Genomic DNA, 11,776 nt, shown 5'->3' with positions numbered 1-11,776 from the left:
TAATCAAAATAAAAGGTTTTATTCAGTTCATGATATTTCTGATTGGGTATTCTATTTTCCCAAATACTTATTCAATGTACAGAAAAGTAAAACATAAATACAATGTAAAAGCAGCAAAACAAAACACACCCCCTCAAAGGACAAGCAGGGAGAACTTCCTTGCTCACTTCACTGTCCTTTCAAGGAATTGCTGTATTCAGTCTGTCTGCCAAATCGATGCACGAAATCCCGAAGGGAGAACACTGAGCCCCATCCCACTTTGGGATTCATACTGATGAAATCGTCCAAGTTCATCTTGGAGTCTAAAAAAGGACCAGAAAAGGGAAATATTTAAGTTCCTGGTGCAGCTTCTGTAGCACAGGTACATATCTACCAAGAAATAGCCCCCCAACCCCTCTTTGATACTTCAGCAAAAATAGCAAAGAGTTCCTTGCACACTTGCTGAGCAGTCCAGCAAGACTCTGCTAATTGTACGGTGCTATGGATACATCTATTTCCAGTCTCCAAAATGCTGCTTTTGCCCCTGATCCCTCTCTCTGCCCATGGCAACAATCACATTACTGGATCGGTAATCATCCTTAGTCATTTGATACCAGTATGCACAGGAAAGTAAGATTCTTCCCTGCAACAGCATCCTGGAAGGGTCAAGCAGCATCAGAGAACTGTGGTGCAAATAACAACCAACGCAGGGAACAGCACTGCCACGGTCTTGTAGTCTCCCTGCCCTCATACAAATCTGATTACTCAGAGGCAGGGGAGATACTATTCCCCCATTAAGTTCTGAACCTAAGTCAACTAAGTCAACTTTTGCACTGACTGCAGAAGCACTGGATCAGAGCAGCAGTGACAACTGAAGTTGTTTAGTGTCTCTCAGGAGCAATTCGCCCCTTGGCAAACCTACAGTTTGTTACTCCCCAGGCTACAGTATTTGCTTTCCCCCCAGCCCCAAATTCTTTCTTCGCTGCACACAACTGCACTGCAAGGCCAGAAATGCAGACTGTAGGAAGCACAGCCCACAGCCTTGAGGGCTGCTCAGGCAAAGGGCACAAACCTAGTCTGGGGGTAAACATGATAGATTTGAATCCTAAACCACGGAATGAGGCTAGCAGGGAAAAAGGTTAACTGCTATGATTTCAAGAGAAAAGTAAGCACGACTGCTCTCTGCCAGGCGTTTGACCCCACCCAAGAGCTATAAACCACTGTCCTGTTTGTGGATCCCAGAGAGCTCAGTGGAAAGTGCTGCTGTGTGGTTTTGGGTTTAGGTGCCTTATACATCCTTTTTTTCTGGAGCTGGCCTGGTATGAGCTTTGCTGACTCAGAACCATGCCGATCAGAGGTTTCCAATTCCTCAGCCTATTCAGCGCTGACTACAGACATCGTGGGCTTGTTTTATGTTCTCACTGATGATCTGTGTAAATAATCTTTTAAAATGCCCATTAAAACAAAACTGGAAGAGAACGAGTTTAATGAACAGAGTGAGAACATCATTGGATTTACTGTTACAGCTTCCCTGCTACATTTAAGTATTTATTTTAACATGGGTGATTCATGTGCACATCTAAGGATTAAGAACCAAACAAGAGTAGGCTCTAATGAGTGGATTAGAAAATCCATATGATGGAATTTGCCTCAGCTGCAAAAAGCTTGTGTAATTAGGCTTACCACTATGGGCAGTGTAAGTGAGGAAGGGAAGACAATGTTCAGGAATCCCAGACCCAGGAGTCCCAGCCATAATCCAGCCCCCAAAGCCCTCTGTTTGCAGCACATCTACCTTACAGCACAGCTTTGTGATTTGCCTAATCCCAGCTCTCACCACTTCCCAGGACTGGCCCCTCACACTTTTCTTGTTAACCTGTTTGGCCTCCACACATTTAAAATCCTCACATTCAGCCAAGTGCCTTCCCACTGCTGAGGTGAGTCTGGCAGGGCAGGGCCAATTTCTGCCTGTGTAAAGATTTTAAATACCACCAGCACAGCAATTTGCTGTTGTAGCACAAGAACAATTAGCAGCTGATAACAGCTTTTGCTTTCTGGTAAATTTGTAAGCTTGTTTTCCAATTCCCAACTTGTCTTTTCCTCCCAGATGCTTTTGTTGTAAAATTAATGTGATTCTTCATACTGTTTAAGATTTGAAAGATAAATAACCCCCTGCTTTATGTGCACTGAGCATAGTAGAAAAATAATTTCTTAAAACTGTTCTGTGAATGATAAAGAAGCCCAAAAGGGATTGTTCCAGCAGTTCCAAACACAGCTGCTGTTTGGTACCAACTTGGAAGCTGCTGTTACGATGTCTGTAGAAGTGAAATATTCTCTTAAATTCAGAAGGATCGGGGCAGAGCATAACACAGTCCATCAGAGAAAGTTAATGAAATTAAAAATCGTTTCAACAAAACAAACAAGAACATTCCCATGAAGAGTGGACGGCCTATGAACCAGTCAGTAGATGGCACTGAAGCTGTACGAGAACTATCCATGGGCAGAAACAGTGAGACCTCTCCTGTTTTATTCAACACAGGAGGTAACTCTTGCCACTCTTACTCATGTATCTGTATCTGAGTGCCACGCATGTTATGTTAGACCTTGCAGCCTTCCTGAAGCAGATAAAAGAGTAACAAACAACAGAATTTACGAGGGAGACATGTGGATGCTACAGTTCCAAAACCAAGAGGGTTTCTCTGCAAAAGCAAGGATGAACATGCTTCTTAGAACACTTAAAGGCAAGAGAAGCAGAATTAAAAAATAAAATAAAATAAAAATTAAAGTTTACATTACATTTGCAGTCCTCCTCAGGTGCTGTGGCTATTATACTAGCTTACATTTGTGCATGCTCAGAGATAATCTTCCTCTTTGATGAAACCCACTTTGTTACACACGCAGATTGTCACTGAGACCTAGCTGGTGCATTCTGGGATTCCTGTATAATATTATTTTTATAATCAAGTAAGACACTTCTGCCCTGAGCAGGGACAAAAAAGGCCATGCACTGTCAGATGGCATTGTTTTCCATGATACTTCAGGCTTCTGCCAATAGTGATTAGAAAGCAGCCAAAAGTCTTCTGGAGGTGAGGAAGTCTGAAATAAAGCCTCCAAGATCAGCTCTGCTGCTGCCTAACCTTGGGGGTATCCAAAATGATTAGAAATTTTGGCTCTTCAGAGCCTTTACAGTTCTCTTCAGATCCCTCTCACTTGCCTGAGCAGGGAGAGAAGTGTTTTTGCAGGCAGAGTCGGAAATGCTGTTACCACACTCAAGGGGATGGCACTGTCTTCTCCAAGCTGAGATGTTACTGACTGTGCAAACCATCCCAGCCCACCTCAGTGCAAGACAAAGCTCATCACCTTAACTTATCTTTCACAGAAAGTGGTGTAATCTCAACCAGCCACTCACAAAAATGAAATACAGATGTACTTTTACTGGCTCTATCCTCACCTGATTCTTTACCTCCACAAAAGCTCATGAAATAAGGACCTCACTTGACAGACAAGTTTTATTCTCAAGTTAAAGGAACAAAAGGTTCTCATGAAGTGTGTATGAGCTACTTATATCCCTACCAGTGCTTCATTTTCACTTTCACTAGGATCCTACCACCTCAGAGAGGAGATAAAGAAACTGCAGACCTCTGCCTGGCTCCGGTCTAGTAGCTCCCCTGTTACCCAGACTTGTCATACTCAGTGCCTACAGAATTTCCCAGCTGTCTTATTCGTGCTCCTTTAAAACATAATAAAGCCCTGAACAAGTAAAACCCCACAATTTGTGACTACCATGGATTTCAATCATAATAAAAACAACAAAAAGGTTTTACAAACCAATCCTGCCAGTGTGCTACCTAACACCTAGGGAGAACTGAAATGCAAACCAAGGCTCTTCAGCATTACAGCTGGGGCTAACAGTTGTACATAAGCCACAAGACCATCTGTTCTGGGTAATTCTGAAATGCACTGTGCAAGCTGTATTTTACACAGGCTGGCAGTAAGGAGGGCTGATCTCATCAGGACTTATGAACTAAGCAGAATCAGACCTCATTAATTTGTGGAGAGAAGGCTTAAAAGAAAACCCCAGGCTGGGCTTGCCATACCCAGAATGAGCAATCTGTGTCCCAAACCATATCTTATTAATTTTTAGTATCTGAACAAAATACCAGACTCACCCCTGTCAAAGGAAGACAGGAAGCCCCTGGCAGCCAGGTGGGACCAGGGGACTCTGCTGCAGCTCAGATATGCTTGTTCCAGCAGAGCTGCTCTGAGGAATGGGCTGGCTGAAAGAAGCCCGTGCGCCCCGTGAGGGTAGGCAGCTCCTCCCGCCGCGCACGGCAGCGGAGCAGAACAGAGGCCGGGCAATGCCAGCAAGAAGCACAGAGGGCTACCCCTGGGACACAGCTAGAGCTGAGCCAGTTGCTCAGCATGGGAGTTCTGATGAGATACTGAGGAGCTCAAGGGGTTTTTTGTTTAGTTGGTTGGTTTGGGACTATTTTTTGTTTGTTGTGCTGGTGTGTTTTTTGTTTGTTTGTTTGTGGTTGTTGTTGTTTTTTTAAATTTTTTTTTTTTTTTAAATTTAATAACCTTAGCATTATTTTCTTAAAAACAAACAAAAAAAAATCACTTAGTTCCAGTGTCATTTTTAAGCATGGACTGGGATTTATGACTGTCCTAGTTGCTGCTGGAATAAAGTTAATTTTCTTCCTAGTATTTGGTACAGTGCTGTGTTTTAAATTTAGGATGAGAACAATGTTAATAACACACTGATGTTTTTGTTGTTGCTAAGCAGTGTTTATAGTAAGTCGAGGACTTTTCAGCTCTTCATCCTGCCCTGCCAGCAGAGGCTGGAGGGGCAACAAGAGGCTAGGAGGGGACACAGCCAGGACAGCTGACCCAGACTGGCCAAGGAGACATTCCATACCCAGTGGTGTCACACTCAGTATATAAACAGAGAGGGAAAGCTGGCTGGGGGCTGCTGCTCGGGAACCGACTAGGCAACTAGTGCTGAGTGGTAAGCAATCATACTGTCTATCCCTTGTTTTGTAGGCTATTATTACTTTCCCTTCCTTTTCTGTCCTATTAAACTGTCTTTACCTCAACCTACAAGTTTTACTTGTTTTTATTCCCCCAATTCTCTCTCCCATTCCACTGCAGGGAGGAGTGAGCAAAATGGATGCTGCTTAGTTGCAAGCTGGGGTTAAACTACAACAATGACTCAAGATAACCTTATTTTAGAGGATTTGTTTTGCAACTCCATAAGCAGTACAAATACCGTTTAAGAATTAATCCTTTTCAGTTAGTGGTAGGAAAAAAAAAATGCTTAATTGCTTACTGATAGAGATTCTTTGATTCAATTCCAAAAGGAATTTAATGGTCATTAAGTATTTCCTGGCATACTTCATAAAAAAGGATTGCTGGTCCTAGTATCGAGTCCTAGCCCCACGCTGAGTAATTAAGTTATTTTACTGATGTTCCTATTTACTTACTTCTAACTTAGATACTACAGAATTCCTTATTCCATAGTGCTATATTCAGGCTTAACAGCTGATCTACTTTGGAAGAGATAATATTTTAGAATCAAGAGCAAGCATTCATGTCTTTGTAAGTTTACTAAAAACTTCAAACTCCAGTATTTTAAGTGGAATAAGAAGAGTGGTGTATGTAAATGTAACTAATATGCTTTAATGCATAGCAAATTGTACCAACACAACGGTACCAGAATGCTGATTATCTTTAAATATCAAGAGTTCATGGGCATGTTTCTTTTTAACATCACAATGCCCATACATTCAAAAAAACCACTGATATATTTTAATTGTATTTTGTCAGTCTTCAAACATTTGTTTAATATTAAAGAAGACACATAGCAAACAAAAATATTAAATCCTTGTATGCTTTTGTAGTCATCTTCTCAAGAGCTCTGGCTACACTAAATGACAGCAAAATAATTATAATAATGCTCTGATCTAAACGTGCCTCACAAATAAACTGACAGTGAAACAGTATGTGGTCAATTCTGTCAGCCATTAAATTGCAGTCACCTCTAACACAAAACATGTAAGCAATTTAATCATAGGCAAACACAAGTCAACACAGAAAGCAGAATAAGTGCTATCTAAGTGAAACGGCAGGGAGACAAGTTATCTGCAATGGAATTTGGCATGGATGTGAACATTAATACCTCAGGCTCTTTTATGATAACAAAAAGTCTGCCACCCAGTTTTCCACCAAGTTTAAAAGAAGGTGCTTTTATGCCTGATAAAACTGTGCCGAGACATTACTTGACCAGTCTCTAAAGGAAGGGAATTACCAGTTCCACTTGTTGACAGCAATGCTTCCTACACCTGTATGTTGGCCTGCAGGACAGGCACTCATCTACATACCCATGTGACTGAAGCACAGGACTTAGATTCAGCTCAAACTTACAGCACGTGCTTGTCCCACAACAGTTGAACCTGGACTCCTCACTGACCTACTGCACTGGTGCACTGAAGCACATGCCATTATAAGATACCTCAAGTGAATACAGGGAAAACAAAAAAAATCTGGAGAAACTGGTACTGAGTGAAACACAACTTTGACTAGTCATCCTAGATCTGCCACAATCTATTCCTGTTCCGACACATCTTGTAACTGTCTAGTGAAAGACCTTCAATGGATGCAGGGGAACCAGTTTCAATCAGCCAACTGACCAGGAGACCAGAGCACATCAGAGCAGAGCTGGAATACCGTGTCCAGTTCAGAAGTCCTCAGTACAAAAAACAAACAACCAATCAACCACCACCTCAAAATGCTGACATACTGGAGTGAGCCCAGAAGAGGGACATCAAGCTGTTTGTAGCAGAACATGATACTGAAGCAAAGGCTGAGAGAACTGGGCCTGTTCAGTCTTAAACAGAAGATGGAGGGCAGACCTTACTGCTGTCTATGTCTACCTCAGGAGGCACAACAAAGATGGATCCAGAGCCTTCTTGGGAGAGCATGGTGACAGGACAAGAAACAAAAAAAACCCCAAGTTGGAACACTAGAAATTTTGAATACTTACTAGGAATATTTTTTATTTTTTTTATTACCACAAATGTGTTCAAATATTTGAACAGATTATCCAGAAAGGTGTCAAAATCTCCATCCCTGGAGGTGTTCACAACTAGAATGGACAGAGTCCTAAGGAACTCCTGGTTTGAGCAGGTGTTGGACTGGATGACATCTGGATGTTTCTTTCAGCACAGCAGGGTACAGAGCAAACACATAAAGCAAAAGAGGAATGAGGATCTATGTATCTTTCACTGTCTCCCAACATCATAGAGATGATCTAGAAGTTGTTTGAGACCATGTGGCTGCTGCTTACCAGCGAGGTAAAGGTTAGCCAAGCAAGACAGAAAAGGGGAGAGCTACAGGGTTTGCAGCTAGGGAGTCATTCACTACAGCTAGAAGTACACACACACACACACCTGCAGCCATTTGAGTCATTCTTTAACTTACCATCCATACGTAATGTTTTCTGCTCTCTTGAGTAGAGCTCTTTCACCTTCCTGGTCTGGCCTGATCTATATTCCTCACACTTTCATTAGCTCTCAACAATCACAACAATAAGGTTTCCACAGACAAAAAGTTCTCCATGTCTAGAAGGCTCCAACTAACAGTGAATGATAGATTGCAGTTCAGGCTTTCCCCACACCACCTTTATATGAAACTTTACTGGAAATAAGGACCAAGACATAGAATTTAATATGCATCTTAACTTACACTGTCTAGAAAATACCTAAAGCTTCACAACAAAGACTACATCTGTGCTCCTGCCCACATTCATAATTTCTACTCTACTGTGAAACACCGAGCTTCCTCAGAAGCCAAAGCAAAGACTGAGAATTAACTTCCCAGCAGCTGAAAACCACAATAAACTTGTCCCTGAACACTGAACATGTTTCTCTGATCCTGCCTTCTCTAACACAAAGGTGTAGCAGTACTGCATTATTAAAAGAGCAAGATGACCAAACACGCAGATCAATAACAAACTCCTTCAAAGCAAAGCTTCACCACACTTTTCTCCATCTGGGAAGGATGTGAGAGAAAACCACATGGCAAATGTTAGCCAGCTTGCCAAACACGTGACTAGAACAGGATGAAGTGCTGCATGATAAGGACGGTTTAAGCAGCCCTACAGAAAACAAGAGATGGCTTCAAGGTCTTTATCTCTCTCCCTCCTTGGCCCAGGGGCTGTTACCTTGACTATCGCTTCAAAGAGGCTTAAGGCTTGGGGAAAAATTTGCTGATTTGCCAGTTTGCCTTAAAGTAGGCTCAGCTCCATTCACCTGGTACAGAAACCTCAAACGTCTTGTGCAAGCAAGCCCAGCACACCGAGCGGAGTCCAGAAACTTCCTTCTGTCAACATAACCTGCTATGGCACGATGCGACCTGACAGCTGAAGTGAGGTACAATCAGTGTGTTAAAATTTCACTTTGTGACCCCATAGCAAGTCATTTGGCCTCTTTGCTTCAGTTCCCCGATGTAACTAGAGAATGGTATTACTTACCTCTGATTCTCTGCTCAGTGTATGAAGATCAGCAATTAATGTTTGATAACAGTAAATGCCAGGAGGCATGCTAGAGTTTACATGTTCAGAAAACAAAGTGCCAAATGCTTCATTGCCCTATTTTTTTTCCATATGAAATAAGCTAGTGGGGTGTGCTTCTGGACATGTTATGGAAGTGTATTTATTTCTTGTGTGCATCTTAGACTGTGTCATTCAACACTGTAAAGAGGAAAATGGAGGCCTGGCAGCTTACCTGCAGTTTCAATGCACGGGTATGAAGGAGGAGGTTTCTGCCATTTCCCATTTGCATCTTTCATATGGGATCTGTCTGAAGCAAATGTCTTCAAGTACAAATCTGCTCGAATCACTCTGATTTTCCTAAATGACAATGCAAAATTGTATCAAGAGATGCAAGTTCACAATGCTACATTAGTCACACTGAAAAAGAGCCCTTTCCTCCCATCAGGAAGCATTAATTTCATTAAATACATAAATCAGCACTATGCCAAGCAGTGAACTAGTTAACAAGAAACTACAGTAGTAAAGAAAAGGGTTTTTGATGACTAAGCTTCAGAAAAATAACACAGTGCACTTATTTTACTGGAGTATAGCAAAAACCCTCTGTCAGTACACATCCACAAAGAGAACGTTAACTTTGATTTCATGAAATAACATTCGTAGTCTTTATCTTTCACATCATCACCTGTGAAATTCTGGACGAAGGCTGTCATCCAGCCTAAAGGCCTCCATACTGTACACATCAAAAGGACATGGAAACGGCAAGACTGTGTCAAGATCATAAATGAAGTTCTGGTCCCCGCTGGAAACATGGAGTAGAATAACGTGGTAGTCCTGGGAGGAAGGGTAGCTGCCATTAGTTAAACAGCTGTTCAGAAGAAACTGGCAAAGGGAGTGAAAAAAAAAAAAACAAACCATGCATCCTAAAAGCAGAAGCTACAGACCCTTTCTTTAAATCCTGCTTTCTGCCCTTGAAATATTAAGCCTATAACATTTCTGGCACTAGGAGAGAAATTTCTTTATGCCTGTCTCACCCACTTTACCTCTGAAGAAACCTTGATATTCTTCCCATTCCTTTGCAGCCTCCTTTGATTTAAGCCTGGGCAGCTAAACTAAAAGTGCACACTACTCCTGAGAAAAAAGCAAATGTCTTCCACATCCCACATCAAAATGCAAAAGTTGAGTGGGATGAGCATTTTTGGCTTAGACTTAGCCCTAAATAAAAGCTTCCAACAATATATGATGATAGCGTAACATTAAAATTATCTAGTGAGCTCTTCTAATAAGATGTTATACCTGTTGCAGTAACATGGTCTGAGTGCCAACTGCTTAGCTGCCAGAAGCAGCTGAAAAAACAGCCTGCAACTGAAAATGCAGCAAATGGCTCAGATCAAGAGGACCACAGGAATCAAATTCCTGTACTAGCTCTTGAAGCTGGAAATAAAAAAACCATGGGTACCACACTTTTTTGAGGTAACTATTTTGTCTTGACATTTGGGTTCTGAGGTTCTGTTTTATTCCTTAACTTGTAAGAAATACAGCTGTGGGTGGAGCTTTAGAAAAACTGGAGTTACTTATGTTAGGTGCCAGGTATTTAATTTCGTTTTCCAAAATTAAATTGAAGGTAGCAGCTAACAGCTTACTAAAGATTACATTAAATCCACTCACACAGAAGTTTGAAGCACTGCCTTTTGACACTTTCAATATTAAAAAAAAAAAAAACAAACACAACAAATCACAAAGGGGTTTGTGTAACTCTGCAATAATACAGTAGGAAAGGAATTCTATAACAATTACCAAATTAGATTCATTGATCAAATGACACTCCAAAGCCACCATTTATCAGGGGTCAGTTTAACTGCTGACACCAGAATACATATATATTACTTCAATTTTTCTGTCTATCCTTTGTCAGGCCTACAGGAATATTTTTCATCTACTTCCTACAAGTCCAGACACCTACTTAAAACTCTACAAAGCTGGCAGCCTCAACAATATCCAGACAACAATTTCCACAAATCTGTTATGTACTCTTACAAATGTTAAGGTTTGTCACCTGTAGATTTTACTGACTGCCTTGCTGTTAATTTACTATGAATGTTAAAAAGGAGCAGCAGATTTAGGCTCTTTATCAATCTGTTGCAAAAGAATAATGAATACTAATACAAGACTATAGAATGGTTGAGGTTGCAATAAACCTCTGGAGGTTATCTGGTGTAACCAAGGACCAAGGGGGACATCTGGAACCAGCGGACTGGGGACATGTCCGGATGGCTTTTGAATATCTCCAAGGATAGAGACTCCACAACAAGAGACTCCCCAACCTCTGGTCAACCTGCCCCAGTTTTCCATAACCCCCACAGTAAAAAAAAAAAAAAAAAAAAAAAAGTGTTTAATTATGTTCAGATGGAAGATAAAGGTAAGATTTTGTTATGGTGAAGATGGCTGACACTGCCCATGTGTGATCTTGCACCTATCAACTGCAGAAGCACTCACTCAAAATTACTGAGAGAACAGAATGCCTTACCCAGACAACAGGCTCATCTCCACGTCCCGATTTCTGCTTCCACAGTGGAATCTGAAAGTTATAAATTATAATCTGAAGTGAATAAACTATTTCAGATTAATACAGATTAATTTCAGGTTAATTGGTTAGTTCTTTGCTAGCCTATGTACTCTCATCAGCTTACACTTCTGCTGCAGTCAGAAAATTTCCTCTAGTTTCTAACTTTCAGGAGTATGAAGGCAGAAATACTGTTCTGGAAAATTTAATATTGTCATTCTCCTGAACTGACAGGTTACAGGGAAGAATTACCCCCACAGTTCAAAGGGACATCATGTCTCTCCCCATGGCCCTGAACGCATCAGAGCGCTGAAGGATTTCATGTGGTGTGGTTTGACTCTCAGCCAAAGTGCTCTACAAGAGGGTTTTGGACCATGTCTCCCTTACAGGTTGGGCTGCAGTCTAAATTAGAGCCTGGGCCCCTGTCTCACGTACATCAGGCCGTGGTCTGAAGGCCTGGGACTACGTCCCACCCACACTGGGCTGCAGTCTTAAGGCCTGAATCCCTCCATAGCTGCATTCAGGTCACATCCCATCGACTCACCATCCTCCTATCATTGGATATGAAAACAGCATAAAATTCTTCTAACGGGTATTGATCCTGACTCCTGATGTAGTCACAAAGTTTCCACACATTTTCTTCACTGTAAAATACAAAAACCTTTTATTTCCCCCCAGCTTCATTTCTA

General features: G+C 41.5%; 1 protein-coding gene across 1 annotated transcript; it reads right to left on the bottom strand.

Moving 5' to 3' along the window:
- WDYHV1 (WDYHV motif containing 1) lies at positions 1 to 11,731 on the bottom strand (the record flags this gene model as incomplete). Its single annotated transcript, XM_008940990.1, has 5 exons — positions 1 to 302; positions 8,760 to 8,884; positions 9,210 to 9,358; positions 11,052 to 11,102; positions 11,632 to 11,731. Coding segments are annotated over 5 exons (559 nt in total), but the record flags the coding sequence as incomplete, so codon positions are not given.
- Between the last annotated feature and the right edge of the window lie 45 nt (positions 11,732 to 11,776).

This window comes from Merops nubicus, unplaced genomic scaffold (assembly GCF_000691845.1).
Source record: "Merops nubicus isolate BGI_N331 unplaced genomic scaffold, ASM69184v1 scaffold22685, whole genome shotgun sequence".
Taxonomy (NCBI): domain Eukaryota; kingdom Metazoa; phylum Chordata; class Aves; order Coraciiformes; family Meropidae; genus Merops; species Merops nubicus.
Note: the sequence above shows the minus strand (reverse complement) of the source record. Positions and strands in the feature narration are given on the sequence as shown.